This window comes from Bactrocera neohumeralis, chromosome 2 (genome assembly GCF_024586455.1).
Source record: "Bactrocera neohumeralis isolate Rockhampton chromosome 2, APGP_CSIRO_Bneo_wtdbg2-racon-allhic-juicebox.fasta_v2, whole genome shotgun sequence".
NCBI lineage: Eukaryota > Metazoa > Arthropoda > Insecta > Diptera > Tephritidae > Bactrocera > Bactrocera neohumeralis.
The window spans coordinates 91117436-91135483 of record NC_065919.1 but is presented as its reverse complement, the minus strand read 5'-3'; the positions used below and the strand labels follow the sequence as shown (position 1 = coordinate 91135483).

Here is an 18048-nt window from a genome sequence, read left to right as displayed (position 1 = left end):
AATATTTATTATCCATAGTATAGTGCAATTAATAACATAATCAATTATTATTTTATGATTCCATTTATTTTTAGTAAATATAATATTGAATTCAAGCACTCAACTATGTTTACTTCAATATCATAAAATAATTAAAATAATAAATTACTTTACTTAATGCAATGTTTTAATTTGACGGTATAGCCAGCTATAATACGTGTTCTCTTTAGATGCCTCCTTATCTGTAAAAAGAATCTTTAAAATCAATTAATACCCCAAGTAAACAGAAACTAACCATCGGATTGAAAATATTCTGAAATACCGGGAGGGCAAATGTTATTTATACTGTAGTAGAAAGTAGATTTTACTTCTCGAAATTTGTTTTCCGAGCGCATAGAGATAAGGCGCACATGCGGATCTTTGCTGTAAGCATTTTGGAAATTTTAATATCAATATATTATTAATATTCACATATAGGAGCACACAATGTTAACTGACTCACCCTTCCAAATGTTCACGCACATCATGTGCAGATAGCGATATTTCTATTTCATCCACTAAATTTTCGTCAATGCTATCTAGAAAACGTGGGGGTTTGCTTAAAAGTTGCTCACATACCTCGCTATATACTAAAGAAAAAATGATACAAAGAAAATAACAAAACGACAAGATATATTGATAGCCCTCTGCTGATATCGCTTACCGTTGGTCAAATTCAGATTGATATCTATCATAAGCAAATGTTCCAAAGCACAATGCACTTGTAATAGCTTGGCCAGACGCTCAGACACCTCTATTTCATCAAAACTGCTATTCTTAAATCCTATTGTTTCTTCATGTTCGAATTTATTATCTCTCTTTGTTTTATTATGCAATAATGTTTTGCGCATCGCCACCGGGTCTGGACGCACAGCATTGCGCAGTGACTTGCGCACATCTGGCATTGAAATTTTCTCATTGTTATGTTGCGAATCAAAAAGACTGTAAAATATATATTTTTTAATAACATATATTATACATAAAGCTGCCAACGTAGATAGCTTCACCTTTTGCTTTTCAAATCGTTTGAACTACATATTTTACTTTCATCAAATATGAGTTCATAGTCTTTGTACAGTTTTTCCAATCCGATTTCTAATAGCAATTCCAACGGTTCGGTGCCCGTGAGACATGGTATGGCCAAGCGTTTATTCGCAACCTCGGTAATGATTTCTGCCAGTCGATTCTTATTTGTTGGTGTATTCTAAGCAAGACGAAAGAAAAAATCGAAATGTGGTAGAAAACAAAGTTCTAAAAATACTTATTTACGATAAGTTGCATTTTTTCCATTTTTTTTCAAACTTTCAAGGGATTAGCATTTTTACCTTGTTAATAAACTAATAGCTTGACAGATGCTAGTCAAATGTGTATTATTGAATAATATGTTATTATGGCACTTACCACAATATTGCAGTGAGCTGCACACTTAAATAGAATCGTAAATGCCATTTTCAGATCTTTATATGAAGAGCAACCTAAAAAATAACTAAATATATATATGTATACTATTAATGCACTAATTGTTTTAGCTTACGTCTCAAAATTTCCCACAATTTATCTGTAAGGTCTGTAAGTTGCCGGAACTTTATGCGTTGCACAACAGATTCTATATCGCACTTGATACCACTCTCTGCATTGTGCATATCTCCTAAACCAGCAATTTCAGTAAATGCTCTGCTAATACTTTCTCGCAGTTCCCTTAAATCTATCCCGCTTCGAAAATTTTAAAATCAATTACAAACATTTCTAATACAAGGATATAGCTCACTCACCAGCCACAGCGGTAAACAAGAACTTCATTTCCTCCTTCAGCATCACATTTATCCAAACTCTTGTACGCTATTATATCATTTTTAATTACAGTCAATATCCGCAATTGATTCATGAAATCTTCTGTTAACTCATTACAAGCATCTAGTCGAAAAGCTTGTCGCAAAGTGACTTCACATGACGTTAAATCATTTAGAGAAGGTAAAGCTGCAGTGGAGGACCAACAACACCTCACAGATATGTTGGACTTTATTTGATAAATGTTCTCAATGTAGGTTTCCACTTGACCAGTAGAAATTCCAATATTAAGCGACATATGTTGCTGCATTATAGATTCTATTTTAACTTCATTCATTTGTATCACTCCAGAAAAACAGATTATGCCTCGGCTAAAATAACCGGAAACAAATTCATATTGCAAAAGTAGAGTTTTATCCGTATCAGCTCCATTACAAAGAATCCATATTGAACCTGTTGCATCAGGATCTACAAACTGAAAATTTTCTTTACACATTAAAGAACGAGCTTTTCCAATTGGAATCCCTTTTTGGCATTCCTCTTCAACTTTCCAAGAATTTCCTTGATCTATCTTTATATTTAATGAAATATCTTCTATGGCATCCACCACACAATCATCTTTCAATGGGCTGCCAGTTAGGTCCATATCTATTTTAACAGCGTCTTCTTTATTAATAAGTAATTTTCTTGGTGACGTGTAGATTTTGTCGCTTATACTACGATCCTAAAAAATAAATAAAATATCATAGGATCCAACTAACGTGAATTTCAAATTAGATGACAACCTCTTGATAAATGAAAACAACTTTGCCGCCACATCTATCCTGTCCAACAATTTTACATAAATATGTTGGAGGTTCGGAATATATTAGTGTATATGATTCACCATATCCACGTAATAGAAATGCGTAAACATTAGCCAAGTGAGTCGACATATTACCAAAATTGTATGACGTGAAACAAATAAATTCAAATAAATTTTAAAATGCAATAAAAAGTTTTCAAAAGTTCCAAACGAACAAGTCTGTAACAGGGTTGACTTTATTTACAAAAGACAAAGACGGTACAGGGTTGACTAGATTGTAAAGAAATAATAAAGGTGCCACAAATTTTAGAATCCTAAGACATATTGTTTACTTATTTAGGAGAACTTGTGCCAGGCACCGACGAAATATTATCTTTTTAGAGGAAGAAAAATGTAATTAGTAATGTAAATATTAATATATGATTATTAATTTAAAAATAATATTATTTATCAATATTTCCTGCAATTGTTCTTTGTTCACTGTAATGGGTTAATTAAAATGCAACAATGCTAAGTTGTTTTGATAAATCGATAACCGATTTCGAGTATTCAGAATTAATCAGAATTGTTTACGTTATTGACACGACATAAATAAAATTTTCTGCATTCGTTTAAAAACTAATATTGTTATTAGAAACATATATATATATATAAATATAAATCAAATAAGAAAATGATTTCTATGGATATCAGTGAATCAAGCAATATGCAATCAGATTTAGTGAAAATACAAGACGGAGAGAAAGCCATTAATTCCAATTTAGAAAACCTACTTTCCAAGCAGTCAATTTTAGACTCCAAAATGAATGCAATTTGTTATTTCCTGGGTGCTCTTAACACAGTAAGCACAGACTCTAAAAAATTAAGCTCACAAATTTCTCATACCTCCGATTTAGCCGAATCTGTTAGTGCTAAAGTACGTTCTGTAGATATGGCACGGAGTAGAGCATCTGAATGCCAGAAGCGTGTTCACGATTTGATAGATCTGCAACTTTGTAGTCAAGGTGTTTTGAATGCCATTGAGGAAGAAGATTATGAAAAAGGATCTGCACTTATTGGACGCTTTTTATCAATTGATCAGAATGTTTTACGGCGTACAGCTGGTGACGTCGGATCAAACGGTTCGGTTACATCGGTAAGCGATGCGGTCCATACATTGGAGAAGGCTACAGAAAAAATGCGAAAGCTTGTTGATATCCGTTTTGTCGAAGCAGTTAATAAAGATGACTTAGCATCGGTTGAACGTTTCTTAAAATTATTCCCATTATTAGGTATGCATCAGGATGGTATTGAGAAATTTGGAAAGTACATTTGTATGAAATTAGCGCAAAAATGTGAAAAGGAACTGCGATCATCTTTGGATATTGCAAAGGCAGAGAACCGCTTATCAGTGGCGTTTGCTGATACATTAACAACATTGCTTGAAAATTTCGCCAGAGTAATTGAGGTGAATAAACCTATTATAGAGACGTATTATGGATCTGGTTATCTTATTATCTTGGCCACATTACTACAAAATGAATGTGATTTAGAGGTGAAGAATGTAATTTTAGAATTTAATAAAAATCGACGCATTCCGGATCTAATTCAACAAATCAACGAATACAATCGGTCAATGGGTGGCAACATGCCTTCGCTTATTCAATTTCAAAAACAATCATTAAACACTGATAAACCACAACCAAAAGATTTAGATGCTTTAATACTGGAATTAACAATAATGCATTCTCGTGTTGAATTGTACTTCAGATTTTTAAAGCGTAAAGTTAAATCGGACATTGAGGCAAGTGACAAAGACGCAAATGAAAAAGAACAGCAAATTCAACGTTTATCAACCACACTAAATAATTCAGATCTTAGGCGGAAAATGCAGGAGATATTAAGCACTTATCTGCTCTTCGAAAGGCATTTCATGGAAGAAAGTGTGTATAAAGCTATAATTTTAGATACATTCGAGGTGGGTCAACAATGTTCCTCTATGGTAGATGATGTTTTCTACATATTAAGAAAATGTATTCGTCGATCATTAACAACACAATCAGTAAATGGATTATGTGCAGTAATTAATAACACCGCTTCCTGTTTATGCAATTTCATAAGTGCATTGAAAATTCCATTAAAAAATGGGTATCCTTCTGGATACACAGATTTGGCTTATAGTGCAATACAAAGTGCTGTGCAACATGGCAAATTGCAATCAAGCGACAGTGAAAAAGCACGCAGCAATTTTATAAATCGCTTAAATAATGCCGATATGTCAACGGAATTCCTTGAAACATTGTGGGAAACAGTGGAACAAGACATTAAAAATACATTCCCCTCTTTATCAGTTACAGAGCAGCGAATCGTAGATAGCTGCATAGCTGAATTAAGAAATGTAAGAGATACTTTGAAAGCCTGTGTGAATTTCGGCATGACACAACTGAGGTCCAGTGCAATTAAACCTCGCTTAAATCCTTGGATTGATCAATTCTTCAATTATAGCCATATATTATCTGAAGAAGAACTAGCTGACTACGAAGCTGGAGAAACTTTTATCCAAACTCTTATTGTGCAACTCGATGCGTTTTTAAGTCAATTTAAAAATGTACTAACACCACGAAATTTTGACGCTTTTGTTAGCATTTTGACATCAGATACAACATCTAGACTGGAGAGAGCTATCAAGAAATCGTCATTTAATCGGCTGGGAGGTCTTATACTCGACCAGCAAATTCGTGCCCTCAGCTCATATTTAACTGGCGTCACATCATGGTCCGTGCGCGATAAAATGACACGTCTAACACAGATAGCGACTATTTTAAATCTGGAAAAAGTTGAAGAGCTTTCAGACTATTGGGGACCAGATAGTGAAAATGAGTCTCCTTCTTGGCGGTTAACGCCTCAAGAAGTGCGAACATTATTAGCATTACGTGTCGATTTTCGAATAGATGACATTAAGCGCATTAAATTATAAATCCTTTAAATATCCATATGATTAAATACATATATACATATACTTTATATTATAATATTTAAAATGCTTTAACAAAATACCCACATATATAATATTAATAAAAAGAAATCAAAATTATATTATTACGAACGTATTTTACAATATATATACATACATATATGTATGTAGATGCAATTTTTACTTTTTTCCAAGTTCAAATTTCACATCAAGACGAGCGGAATATTTTGTGCTATCCGTTTCAAAATTGTTTTTGCTGTGGACCAACTTAATTCCTCCATCAACAGACGTTTTACGGTCTACACTGCGCCAAAGGTTGGCTAATGCCTCTAGCGATAAGTCCGTATTTTGCCGACGGCTGTCGTGATCAGCACTTATTGTTAGATCCAACTGACGATGATATCTTTGAAGATGCTCTAGATGTGGTTTTTCGTCATACAACTTTTGACGCATTGCTGCAGAATACATCAGCATTAATATAAGAATATATGGTGACGTTAGTCCTTTCATTGTTTTTAAAAGATATCCAACTAATTCAAAACACACCCTTAGATTGAAAGACCATCGGACATTATTTATGTATACATAAGAGATGTGTTTACGTTATGTAGAACATCTTATCTCTTTATTGATAACGGTGACGGCAATTTGACATAAATACATAAATATGTGTATATACTATAATATTTTAAATAATTTGGAAACGATAATTTTTACGACGAACGATCACTTTTTCCTATAGTCGTGATGAACATGTAAACGTCCTGAAAAACGTGTATTTCCGGAATTCATGGAATTGCTGTTGTGTATCACTTTGGCTGACCCATCGATCTGTGTTTTGCTATCAGCACTACGCCACAAATTGGCTATAGCTTCTAGAGCAATTTCTGTTTCGTCGTTATTCTCATCATGTTCAGCTGACAAATTTATATCAATTTGACGACGAGCTCTTTGTGAAGACATCATTTGAATAGTTCCAACATCGGTTCTCGGTATCATCATGCACATTATGAAAATTACATTACCATATAGAAATAATAGATATACCAATAACTTCATATCCATAGTATAGGCCAACGAATATCCACTAATAAATATTAAATATATGAATCGTGACTACAAAAAAACGCTTATCGGTTCGCTGATAATCAATGACTAAAATAGCTGCTACGTACAAGCCAGGCTCACGGTATAATAATACGTGTACTTATATTTTAGATGAAAAGTACTGTTTATGTTCGACAATTAATATTTTTACTCGGGAATTATATGTATGTATATTTTCAATCAATTTCTGATCTTTATATGTACGTATATATGTATATGTATATTTTGTATTAACAACAGTAGAGTTTGAAGTGAAATCTTCCTAAATTAATTATTGGAAAAAATATTACCACTCATGAGTTAACTATCCTGATCATACTAGCAAAAGATCCCATTGCACACTCAAGTGAGAAACATATGAAAACAAACCGGAATAAGGATATTTAAAAATAACAGTATATACATATGTATATACTCGCATTAACATATGAAAAATTAAGTTATTCGTTGTATGATTTTAACTATCCAATATGCTTTGAATAAACTGTGCTGAATATTTAAATTGATTTTCTAGATGTCAAATAACAAAAACCAATATAAAACATTTTGCACTCCTTGGATTATAGTATTTATAATTTTTAAATATAAACATAGCATTTCTTGCGGAATGGCCACATTTTTTCACAGTGCTCTGTTAAATTTTAAACCAAATCGATAGCAGTGTGCAGTTTTGAAGTTTTGAAAATTGTCTGGCATCACTCCTCATTACCTGTCTCATAAAATAGCACAGTAAAGTAGTTCACGTTCTTGGCTCAAATAAATAATAAAGACTCAAATGGATTTTGCTCGTAAAATATTAAATAAATACGGATGGAAAGAAGGAGATGGTTTAGGAAAACATAACAATGGCATTGTCAAACCCTTGAAAGCTAGTATGAAATTTGACAATGCTGGACTTGGTTCTGATCAAGCAGCCAGTGATTTCAATAACCATTGGTGGGAACGCGTTTTCAACGAGGCCGCAGAAAATGTTGATGTGAGAACGACAAAAAATGGTGTAAGTGTGGACCTGAAAAACAAAGACGAAAGTGTAGAAATATCTACAAAGGAGTACTCGGTGAAAAAATTGAAAAAAGCCAAGGATCAAAGTTGCCCAAGTGACAACCGATATGATAACTTTCTACAATCAGCCACTCTTACAAAATCGGGCGATGAAATTGAAAATCCCAACAAAATAGCTGTTGCAGACATATCCGTTAAGAAATACAAACCTTTAACAGACGAAGAGTTATTTCGTGCATGTGGGGGACGTACTGCTCATAAAGGAGCACGGCATGGGTTGAAATTAAGTGGAAAGCTATCTCGTATAGAACAGCAAGAGCAGGAGCTTCTAGCTAAAATGGAAGAAAAGATCAAGGAATCGGCAAAAAAGGATTTGAAAAGGAAATCTGATTTAATTGTGGCACATGAAAAGCAAAAGAAAAAGAAAAACAAGAGATGCGCGGGACATGAATTAACCGATTTAAATTTAAGTAAAGAAATTAATTCTTTAACTGAATTAAAGAAAAATAAACGGGAAGATAGTCCTGAAAATAGCAACATAAACGCAGATGTAAACGTCAGTAAAACAAAGAAAACTAAGTTAGTGACTACCGATGTTGTTCCAGAAGAGGTGCTAAATGTAAATGAAACCACAGTTTCTGGTTCTGTCAATTCAAGCCAAAATAAAAGGCGAAAAGAAAACTCCGAAGACCCATGTATAACACCAGAAAAAAGCAAAAAATCATCAAAGAACAAAAGAAAGCTAAAATCGGAAGACCATATGGTTGATGAACATCATGATAATAGCGAAGTAAATATATCGAATAAATCAGAAAGTAACAAAACGAGGAAAAAAACAGAAATGCCTTTAAATAGTGATAAATAAAAAAGTATATATACATAATATTTTAACTTTTATATCTATTGTTTAATATAATAGGCCTAGATTATAAATATTAAAAATATATTATTTCTGTGATTTGGATTTCAATCGGCGAGATTTTCCTAGCCGTTTGTTTCCACTGCTCGAAGCTTTTGCGCCTTTCCTAAAGTTTTTCACTTTTTCGAATCCGCCAGCGGAGGATTTTGTGTTTCGTTTCTGACCTTTCTTTTTACCACCAAACCCAAACTTCTTATTACGTTGTTTCCGCTTATCTGCTGATTTCTTCTTTTGTGTTTCCAAAGTTTTGGCGTCCTCTAAGAAGTCAAGATTCTTCAATTTGCCTTTCCTGAATTTCTTCAACTTATCCAACATATCTTTCTTTTCCATTTCTCGCTGTACTTTCGTTTGTTTTGCAAGTAATTTACCCATTTTACGTTGTTCACGTATTTGCTTAATACGTTCCGACTTAGCTTGACCCTCTTGCTTGGCCATAAGATTAGAACGTACCTTCTGCATATGTTCGTCAGATTTCGCCATTTCAGCAAAATAGTCATCGGGACGACGAGTAACAACTCCCGCAGAATGTAAACGTTTAATTCCCTCTAAAACGGCGGTCTGTGCTTGGCGATGAAATAACATTTCACGTTTAAAGTCATTTAGTACAGGATCTTCGTCCGGACGCACATATGGAATTTTGGCATTGCCTTTAAACATATTGGCGCGCTTCTGCTCATGTTTCTCTAACTGTACGACTAATTCAGGTGCCAATGGAGCTAAATCGTTTACCATATCCATTCTTTCTATCCACGACAAATCTAGTTTAATTTCATCTGTTTTGGCTAGCAATTTCGGCTGTAAAAATTACTGTGGTAAAAATTATTTGTATAACAAATGCCAGTTGTCTATGACTTACGATATTGTTGACTTTCTCCCTTCCTGAGCTGAATTCTATGTTCAAACCCGGCTTGAGGTCGCCACGAGCAAATGCTTCTTGAAGCTATTGAAAATATTGTATTTCACATAAAGAATATTAAAAAACATCTGTCACTCACCTCTTCGTCTGAATTATCATCCGAATAATATTCGGAATCCGTTTCAGCTTCTAGTTGTGTTTTCCGCTTCATTTTTATTTTTTAAGTTAAAGTTACTTTTAAGATGAAAATATTAACAACAAACCCTACACGTGCACTAATATTCCGAATTGACAACCCTCTACGATGTTAACAACTTCAAATAATGAGTTCATATTTATACATTTTATCAAATGAGATGCCACCCAGTTTCAAATTTCATGTTTTTTAAGTAAATAATGTATTCGGTTGATTCGGCTACCGATATAAATGGTCAAAACTGTTTTTTATAAATATATAAAATGTCCACAAATGGTAGAATACCTTATGAATAATTGTTTTAGGGATGGATAGTTTTTAGGTCTAATTAAGTCGGATAAAAGTTCTTCTCATATACATATGTACATATCTAGGGCATTTTATCAAATTGTATTGGCGAACTACAGAACTGACAATTGAATTATGTGCATTGCACGTATAGAGTTGAACTGTTAACCTCCTCCTCCATAAATAATCGCTCACAGAAAAGTCTCAGTAGTTTTGTTATTTTTTACTTTACTTTCTTTAATTTTAGAGAACGTAAATTACGTTGACCGAATACCTCTATTCATGTGACAAAAATACCGAATATATTTCCTGCATGCAATGAGTCCCCGCAAGACTTTAACCTCCTCTGAATCCCATCCATCTAATCCATCCCTATGGGGCGACCACTTTGAAACACCACCTTTCCTTGGACTTCCGTTTGTTGACTTCAATCAAAACAAATCAGAACCTAACCACCCAAGAGGGTATTAGACATTACAACCTATAACTTTAGTGTGAACTATTGTGTTAACAAGATAATGGATTTTTTGTATATTCAGACATTACACACTTTGTTTTCAGTAATGTTCAAACAATGTACCCTTCTTCGGATACAAATCTGTGTCCTTTCCAATTTAATGTTTCATATCTTAAGAACGATGAAAATAAAATGTGTACTCCAACATCACGTGTTTCACCTTTTTGAATAATGGATACTCAAATACACCGGTCTTTGTTTTATCCAATACTCGACCATACCCATTTAAACACAACTAGTTATCGGTTTTGTTGCATTCTCCTGTAGGCATCCGACTCACAAAGCAATCAATTGACGTATTCATTGCTGACGTAAAACTGCTGAGTCTTACATCTAAGGATTACAATCGTAAAATTATGATTTTTCAACTGACATATTTATTAAATGAAACGAAAATTTTCTCCAGTCATTAATTCCATCTTTTTTTATTCAGCATCTACTTTATGTTACAATTAGTATGCAAATAAGTTTTTTATCGGCATTATCATAATAAGGACTCAATTCTTTTATTTGTAGATATAATTATTTAAGAAATGCGTTGCAACAACGTATTCAGAACAGAATGCACAAATAACTTCTCAAATTCAGTTGAGTAGGAAATATATTTTAGCGTCAATAAAAATCACATATAGAAACCCAACTTCCACATCGAAATTGTTGTTTATTCCATGATTGCATCGATTGTGTCCTGCATTCCTAGTTTTTAACGAGAGCGCTAACAGGGCAAACACGACCCTATATCATGGCATTGAAACTAAATCTATAGTATGGTAAACCACTAATAGCAACTTCTTGCTTCAGGATTCACTCAATTTATACTTCTAATGGCTGTAGACTTAGATATTTGTATGTGATTTTAATTGAAATGTTCCATATCGCTAAAATGATTTGGGGTCAATAACGAATTCCCTAGCTGGTGTTTCGATCTGTTGACCGACTGTTTTCGATTCGGCGCTTAACTTTTTTCATTTCGTTCGCAATATACTTGCTGCTATTTCTTCTCTTCGGTTAGGGTGGTTTTTCGCTTGGATTTAACGTATTCTGCACATTTCTAATTTTTTATCATAGTATTTTTATTTTCGTTTTAAACTTAAATAAACGTGTTTTTATTCTTGGATGTTTTTTAAAAACAATAAATGGTGTAGCTGATGTTAATGCTATTACTGTTGTTTATAAACTTTCAATGACATACACTTTAGAAAGCGAAGAGCAGCAAGAAGGCCATCATAAGACAGAAAAGACCCATAGCTTCAGACAAGGCGAAACCTAAGATAGCATATGAGAACAACTGTTGTTTCAACGATGGATTTCTGGCATAACCAATGATGAGGGAACCGAACACTGTTCCGATACCAGCACCTGTTCATATTGGAAGTTTTGCAATAAAAAAAAAATTATGTTAAAACAATTTTTTTTTTTTTTTTTTTTTTCAATTCAAGCGAAAAAAAGTTGTAGACGCAATATTGGTATTAATATTTGTTGTAAATGCAGTCAGTAACAGATTAGTCTGAATTGAGTTCTGCATAGAATGCAGCAAGCACATCGCACTAAAATTGCTGGTCACAAAGGATTTCAATGAATGCTCAACCAACCCGTAAGCGGGAAGAACATTCATACTTTCTTGTTCCTTTGCCTCTTAATCATACAAGTTTCCTGCTAGAAAATGCATCGGTTTAAGTTCACACGCACCACAGCATGTTTTAATTTGAACTTTGACCAACTCTCAGACCTTCCCGAGGCTATATTAGAGTAATTAAGATTCTTCCAATTCAACTACAAACTCTTTAGTTAAAAGTTGCAGAAGAAATCGGTAGAAAATACTCGTATGTGTGCCCCAGATGCTAGATTGTAACTGACTGATGAAAAACAAATGTTATTTACAATAATAATTGCGAATGCTACAAATTTCTTTCGCTACTTATGTAAGGTTAAAATGTTTTTTCTTCCAATACTAACCAGAACCGGCAACACCGACTGTTGCAGCACCAGCACCAATGAATTTGGCAGCAGAATCGATGTCACGAGTGACTGGAGAGGTCTGGAATGACCTAATTTGTGGCAGTAAAGCAACGGGCGTTGTGTTCTGAGCTGCCAAGGATTGGCTCTGGCTAATCACAGCGCTGCTCAATGGTCGCAAGTATTGCTTTGAACCGTTAAGGAGCTGTAAAGAAGGAGATAAGAAATCATATAAAAAAAGAACTAATAAAATGTATTATATTACAAGCATCGTCCTTCAAAACTAACAAAAATAAATATTTACTCTCATTTCTTTATATGTACATATATACATATGCTTGTTTCTTTACTATGTTGATGTATATTACTGTTTTCAAATAATTTTTATATCTTGTATTAAATGTTTACAGTTATCTGTTTATTATATAATATATACATGTTCCACAAATAATTATGCAAGATTAGCATGTTAGCAGCAAATAACAAAAAAAACTTATTTAAAAATTAAGATTGCCATTGCATAAAACTATATGCTCTGTTAACAATATAGTTAAAAAAAATTTAACGGGAATGTGTATTGTATCAAAATGAGTCCATACATATCTAATTTGTTTAGTAGGCAATTCGTTTTCTTCTTAGCAGTCATTTGTTCTAACCTCAATAGGAACTAGACATTCTTAGTTATACAATAAAGCATGTTGTTCTACAATACAAATAAAATTCTGCTATCACAAGACCGAGATAAACATAAGGCAACGGATAATCTCCGAATTATTAAATAGGGTATTCTATGTTTATATATATTTTACAATTTAAGTTATTTGGCATTAACTACAATACAAGGCTGCAACACCGCAACAACCTAACCTCAATTATTATGTAACATTTCACCGCAAAGTAAATTCACCACACCGAATCACACTGATTAAAAAATAAAAATCGATTTCTAATTTGCACCTTATGTAATATAGAATATTAGATATTTAATACTTTATTCGTATACTTCATTTCTTTTGCTAAAAAAAAACCAATCGTAATAAGATTAAAACTTACAGCGGTCCTGGCGACGGGGGCAATACGGGAGACTGTTGACACGAACATTTTGTATATATTAATTTGATGATGCTACGTGGATCAACCAGAAATTTAAGCTAGCGCACAGTGCTCTGTAAAAGAAAATATTATTATTAATTAATAGTTAGAAATTGAGACTCTTTAATGATTAAATGAGATGACAATTTTATATTTCTTTCGCACAACTTGGCCACTACAGCTGCTCAGTTACGTAACTTGAACCATCTGTCAAGTACGTAACTTTATGCAAATTGAAATAAAATTTTAATTCCAAAAATATAAAAAGCTTCCTATTAAAAATGTTTTGTATATTTTAGAATAAAATGCATTATTATTTTACAATTTATCTAAAGTCTTGATAGAGCCACAAAATTGCTTTCGTAACGTCGCGATGGTCTTCTTCCACTGACAAATTCACCGCTGCTATTCGTTGACGTTCGTAATCGTGTTGTTTCGTTTCATTTTCATTCCAACCCGTTTCCCTATGATAGACATTTTTTCACACATCCACACTTTTAAGATGGCGGAGCCGCAACCGGAAAAATCACATTTCTTTTCACAAAATCTATGCACATTTAATAATTATAACTGCTAATATTCGATATAAAACACTTAGTTCTACTAATAATTTTATGTTCTCTACTCAAATTTACAATTAGAAAACACTTTTATTTCACTACATATCAATGATTACTCAATCAATGGGAGGAAGCAGAATATCAAAAATCTATCTCCAGAGATTGAGGAGATGCTAAATTTTTATGTGTACTCACTTCGAACAAACCCTTACAACAGTGGTTGACTTTCAAAATTGAATGGCGAATGAACGATTTTAATTTCTTCCCTTCGCGTGGTGAAATTCAAAGTGATGTTGGATGTGGTACTATTACATAAATCGAATTACCACATTGCGCAAAACTGTCAAACTAAAAACTCGTTTACACTGCCAAATATCCTAACGTTTACGAAAGATCATCTTAAAATTACATTGTCTAGAGCAACACTTTGTTCTTAGTGATTTAGAATTGCTAAACCTGAATTGACAAATTGTCACTGTGGATATAACATAAAAATTATTCCATCAATTCAATAAATGTTTAAACAAATAATTGTTGATATGTTGCACAGGTTTTACATATGTAATTTATATAAATATATTTTACAATAAAATTCTTTTAGTTACGAAAATGCAAAACTTTTTTTATCTCAATGCATATTTTCAACAATGTAATCATTGAGTATATCATTTATTATCTAAGAAAAAAATAATTTTTCTGAAAAATTATGCATTCGACTGGCAACGGTGAAATAAAATAAGCTATGGTGAATTCGAAAAATTTGAGACATTTCGGAGGTTTTACGAATTAATTGCATCCATCGTGAAGAAAGAATAATTTCAGAAAAACAAAAGCACTATTTAGTTTATATAGATTTTATTCTAATTAATCCTAATTAAGTCAAATGCTTTTATATAAATTGATTGCAAACATATAAATATGAGTATATTCTCAAGAAATGAGAACTACCCGAAACTTCAATGCTATATAATAATTAGCATGGTTATTAACATAAATTCACGTTTAATCACATTAGGACTACCAGAAACTCCAATCCATCAGCATTCGTAAGACTGATAAGATTCGTAAGATAGGTAAGATTCTTACAGAAAGACGGCAAGAATTGAAATCATTAAACTAATTTTTTTATTATTAAAATAATAAACTTAAATATTTCAAGCAACAAAAATTGCTTTCGATACAGATGATAATTATTTCCAGAACAAGGCAATGTGGAAATGACGAAGTGGCATTTAGTGTTGCCTGATAAGTAGGTCCCAGGACAACTTTTCGATTACTATCGATAAAACTTAGAGCCGACACTGCTGTTTTATTTGCAGAAATTGAGGTGCAACCCTGCGCTGATATATCCTCTAACGCATACATAAAAGACTATGGCTGATTTGCATCAGACACAAGAATGATAGAATACAAGATTACGACACTAGTTTACAGTTAGTTTTTTTCGGTTTAGCTCTTGACAATTCTTACAAAAACAAATCCAGTGGTACTCCAATATAACGAATGATATAATGTTGGGACCGTTCGTTAAACTGAAATATTCGTTATATCGGAAACGAAAATTAAATTAATATTGGTACATATGTATACGTTTAAAAATAACTATTTATTCATGAATTCATAAGCATCGGTTGACATAAATACATATACAATGGAAAATGCATACAATAAAATTAATAAAAGTTGAATTTTATAACAAAATTATGAGCATTATTCAACTCGATGACATCAGTATGCTTTATTGGCGCGCAAAACCACAAATGAAAATAAAATAAATATTACATTGTTTATATAGGAATGCTTAAGAGGGGGTAAGGTTTGTTTCGTCGAAAAAATACCTTTTTTCGTGAATTTTTTAGAAAAAACTATTGCTGTAGGTTTATTTTACTTATTATTATATGAAGGTACAACATCTGAAGGATACTCAAAAAAAGTTTTATCGAAAAATAGCGAGGAATAACGGATTTATCGTCGATCTCTGCAGACACCTCGAAAAAAAGTTGTTGTGCGGTGACCAGCCTACAGCATCACTGGATCATCTGAAATCAAAAAATCAAAATGCTTTCTTTAGTTTATTAGTTTATCTTTCAATTGACGTCGAGTTTTTTTTAGTTTTTCAATTTTTCAATTTTTGGTACCATTTTCAAGCCATAATGACGATTTTAGACGAAAAAATCGACCTATTTGTTATTGTAAATTCTTAGAAATTATAATTTTTGGAAAAACTCGATGTCAATCGAGAGCTATGTATATGTAGAATATTTGTACAATACTTCAAAACGATCGATGTGGTAGTTTTTTCTATAGGCTGGTCACCGGCTTTAAAAATGACATATTTGGGAAAATCGATTCAAAGTTTTGTACACTCAGCGCAGGTAGTTAAAGGTACCGTTATTCAACCTGCTGTAACTTCGTTAGTTTTTCTCCGAATGACCTAAAACTTTAACACAATATTCTTGAGATGTTGATGGTTCAGAAAAAAAAATAAAAAAAAAATGGAAAAAAAAAGTTGTCAAACCTTACCCCCCCCCCCCCCCCCTTAAATGTATATTAAAAGCTATTTTTGCACTATATAATAAATGTGTACAAATGAATTAGTGAAGTGTTAGTGGATATAAAAGTAAAAAATATAATTGCAAAATTAATTTTGTATATCGAAAATATGTAATTAAAATATTGCAAATTTTCAACTTTAAACTCGAAAACTATAAGCTTCCTGCGGCTATAACTATATATATCCTTGATCAGGATAATTTCCTCTATCCGACCATATCCTTTTTTTCCTTGAAATCCTGGGACGGTATACTAAATTCTTCCCAAATTTTCATTGGGATATTTTGTATTATGGATTTGCACAGCTTTGGCTTTTAAAATATTGCTGTTAATATGTACGTGCTTTTCACGCTGGGAGACAAACCACTTATATAGAGCCTTTTCCATCCTATGATATTCGCCTTTCTTTAACGATTGTCGTCTCAATGTGCCAGCATGTGTACCTTTAACACTTCTTATCACTTTCCGGAAATTTTTTAAAATTGTGCAAACATTCGATTTTGGAATATCATATTTCAAAGAGATTTCTTTCAGGGTTTCCCCCTTCTTATTGTCGTCAATTATTTTTAATTTGTCACCCAAGCAAAGCCGTTTTCGAATTGAAGGCATTTTTAAATAATTTATGCGATATCCTCACTTTACCACTTTGAACTCACAACTGATATTTCGCGCAATGAAGCGTGCATAAAAAAATAAATAGAATTCTTTAAAAAATAGCTCAATAATAACAAGAACTAACGGGTATTTAACTGCCTGCATTGTTTTTTGTTGTAATACAACCAAAACCAAATACAAACGCCATACATTCGTAATATCGAGTTCATCCAATGTCCAGCTTTCGTTATATAGAGTCTTCAATGTATTGAAAAACAGCGTTCGTTATATTGAACATTCGTTATATCGGCGTTCGTTATACTGGAGCACTACTGTACATTGTTCAACAATTTCGTGACGTAACAGTTTTGCGTTGAGAAGAACAAGCATAGAAATGCATACAAATTGTAAACAGAAAAGTAAACACTTTTTGAAATTCCCAAAATAATATTAATTCATTCGTCTTTGCGGGAAAAATTTCAGTGGAATGTTTAGAATATTGTTGCGAGAAAATATGTATATAATTAGTTTTAGGCACATCCACAATAAATAGAGGAGCATGTGTGGAAATTGTTCAAATGAAGAAAACCAGTGCAAGTGTACTGTTGTATTTATTTAAGTTTCTAAGCATAAATATATTAATTTTTTTAAATGAAATGTGCAGTGGCTTGTTGTAATAATTATTATGCAATTAAAGGATCGAAAACGAGTTTTTTCAGTTTTCCGGCCGATTTAAAAGTTGCCAAAAAATGAGTGTTATTTTGCAAAAGAAATGATATATTTAATACTAAATTAATAATTTCACAATTCTTTTATCATAATTTCATACATCTGATACATCTGA

At 32.6% G+C, this 18048-nt stretch overlaps 6 protein-coding genes across 7 annotated transcripts; 2 read left to right on the top strand and 4 right to left on the bottom strand.

Moving 5' to 3' along the window:
• Positions 1-44: 44 nt before the first annotated feature.
• LOC126760650 (protein zwilch) lies at positions 45-2810 on the bottom strand. The gene is made up of 9 exons (XM_050476464.1): positions 2592-2810; positions 1791-2530; positions 1553-1731; positions 1420-1493; positions 1026-1222; positions 683-960; positions 482-608; positions 275-402; positions 45-221 (listed from the first exon to the last, which is right to left on the bottom strand). The coding sequence occupies exons 1-9, from the start codon at positions 2739-2741 to the stop codon at positions 154-156; spliced, it is 1941 nt and encodes a 646-aa protein (XP_050332421.1). The 5' UTR covers positions 2742-2810; the 3' UTR covers positions 45-153.
• A 368-nt stretch (positions 2811-3178) lies between these two features.
• On the top strand, positions 3179-5684 carry LOC126760636 (conserved oligomeric Golgi complex subunit 4). The gene has a single exon (XM_050476427.1). It carries the CDS (start codon positions 3285-3287, stop codon positions 5565-5567), a length of 2283 nt encoding a protein of 760 aa, XP_050332384.1. The 5' UTR covers positions 3179-3284; the 3' UTR covers positions 5568-5684.
• On the bottom strand, positions 5657-6812 carry LOC126760735 (uncharacterized). Its single transcript, XM_050476598.1, has one exon. It carries the CDS (start codon positions 6627-6629, stop codon positions 6291-6293), a length of 339 nt encoding a protein of 112 aa, XP_050332555.1. The 5' UTR covers positions 6630-6812; the 3' UTR covers positions 5657-6290.
• A 545-nt stretch (positions 6813-7357) lies between these two features.
• LOC126760671 (G patch domain-containing protein 4) lies at positions 7358-8570 on the top strand. The gene has a single exon (XM_050476494.1). It carries the CDS (start codon positions 7447-7449, stop codon positions 8536-8538), a length of 1092 nt encoding a protein of 363 aa, XP_050332451.1. The 5' UTR covers positions 7358-7446; the 3' UTR covers positions 8539-8570.
• Positions 8550-9756, bottom strand: LOC126760682 (probable rRNA-processing protein EBP2 homolog). The gene is made up of 3 exons (XM_050476522.1): positions 9588-9756; positions 9449-9532; positions 8550-9387 (listed from the first exon to the last, which is right to left on the bottom strand). Exons 1-3 carry the CDS (start codon positions 9657-9659, stop codon positions 8620-8622), a joined length of 924 nt encoding a protein of 307 aa, XP_050332479.1. The 5' UTR covers positions 9660-9756; the 3' UTR covers positions 8550-8619.
• A 1393-nt stretch (positions 9757-11149) lies between these two features.
• LOC126760721 (ATP synthase lipid-binding protein, mitochondrial) lies at positions 11150-14356 on the bottom strand. Of its 2 annotated transcripts, none has more exons than XM_050476585.1 (4): positions 14253-14356; positions 13459-13571; positions 12406-12610; positions 11150-11808 (listed from the first exon to the last, which is right to left on the bottom strand). In XM_050476585.1, exons 2-4 carry the CDS (start codon positions 13504-13506, stop codon positions 11645-11647), a joined length of 417 nt encoding a protein of 138 aa, XP_050332542.1. In that variant the 5' UTR covers positions 13507-13571; positions 14253-14356; the 3' UTR covers positions 11150-11644. The 2 variants fall into 2 exon arrangements, with proteins under 2 accessions (XP_050332542.1, XP_050332534.1); XM_050476577.1 differs by lacking the exon at positions 14253-14356 and adding an exon at positions 13820-13938.
• Between the last annotated feature and the right edge of the window lie 3692 nt (positions 14357-18048).

What these genes read in the sequence shown, in the direction of transcription:
- LOC126760650 (XM_050476464.1), bottom strand. Translation starts at nt 2,741, where the DNA reads ATGTCGACTCACTTGGCTAATGTTTACGCATTTCTATTACGTGGATAT. An exon ending in GTGCGTGAACATTTGGAAGG is followed by an intron (nt 403 to 481) that starts GTGAGTCAGTTA and finishes AAATGCTTACAG; the next exon opens with CAAAGATCCGCATGTGCGCC. An exon ending in AGAATATTTTCAATCCGATG is followed by an intron (nt 222 to 274) that starts GTTAGTTTCTGT and finishes TTCTTTTTACAG; the next exon opens with ATAAGGAGGCATCTAAAGAG.
- LOC126760636 (XM_050476427.1), top strand. Translation starts at nt 3,285, where the DNA reads ATGATTTCTATGGATATCAGTGAATCAAGCAATATGCAATCAGATTTA.
- LOC126760735 (XM_050476598.1), bottom strand. Translation starts at nt 6,629, where the DNA reads ATGGATATGAAGTTATTGGTATATCTATTATTTCTATATGGTAATGTA.
- LOC126760671 (XM_050476494.1), top strand. Translation starts at nt 7,447, where the DNA reads ATGGATTTTGCTCGTAAAATATTAAATAAATACGGATGGAAAGAAGGA.
- LOC126760682 (XM_050476522.1), bottom strand. Translation starts at nt 9,659, where the DNA reads ATGAAGCGGAAAACACAACTAGAAGCTGAAACGGATTCCGAATATTAT. An exon ending in ATGATAATTCAGACGAAGAG is followed by an intron (nt 9,533 to 9,587) that starts GTGAGTGACAGA and finishes TATTTTCAATAG; the next exon opens with CTTCAAGAAGCATTTGCTCG. An exon ending in GGGAGAAAGTCAACAATATC is followed by an intron (nt 9,388 to 9,448) that starts GTAAGTCATAGA and finishes TAATTTTTACAG; the next exon opens with CCGAAATTGCTAGCCAAAAC.
- LOC126760721 (XM_050476585.1), bottom strand. Translation starts at nt 13,506, where the DNA reads ATGTTCGTGTCAACAGTCTCCCGTATTGCCCCCGTCGCCAGGACCGCT. An exon ending in CCCCCGTCGCCAGGACCGCT is followed by an intron (nt 12,611 to 13,458) that starts GTAAGTTTTAAT and finishes CCTTCTTTACAG; the next exon opens with CTCCTTAACGGTTCAAAGCA. An exon ending in AGTCGGTGTTGCCGGTTCTG is followed by an intron (nt 11,809 to 12,405) that starts GTTAGTATTGGA and finishes CAATATGAACAG; the next exon opens with GTGCTGGTATCGGAACAGTG.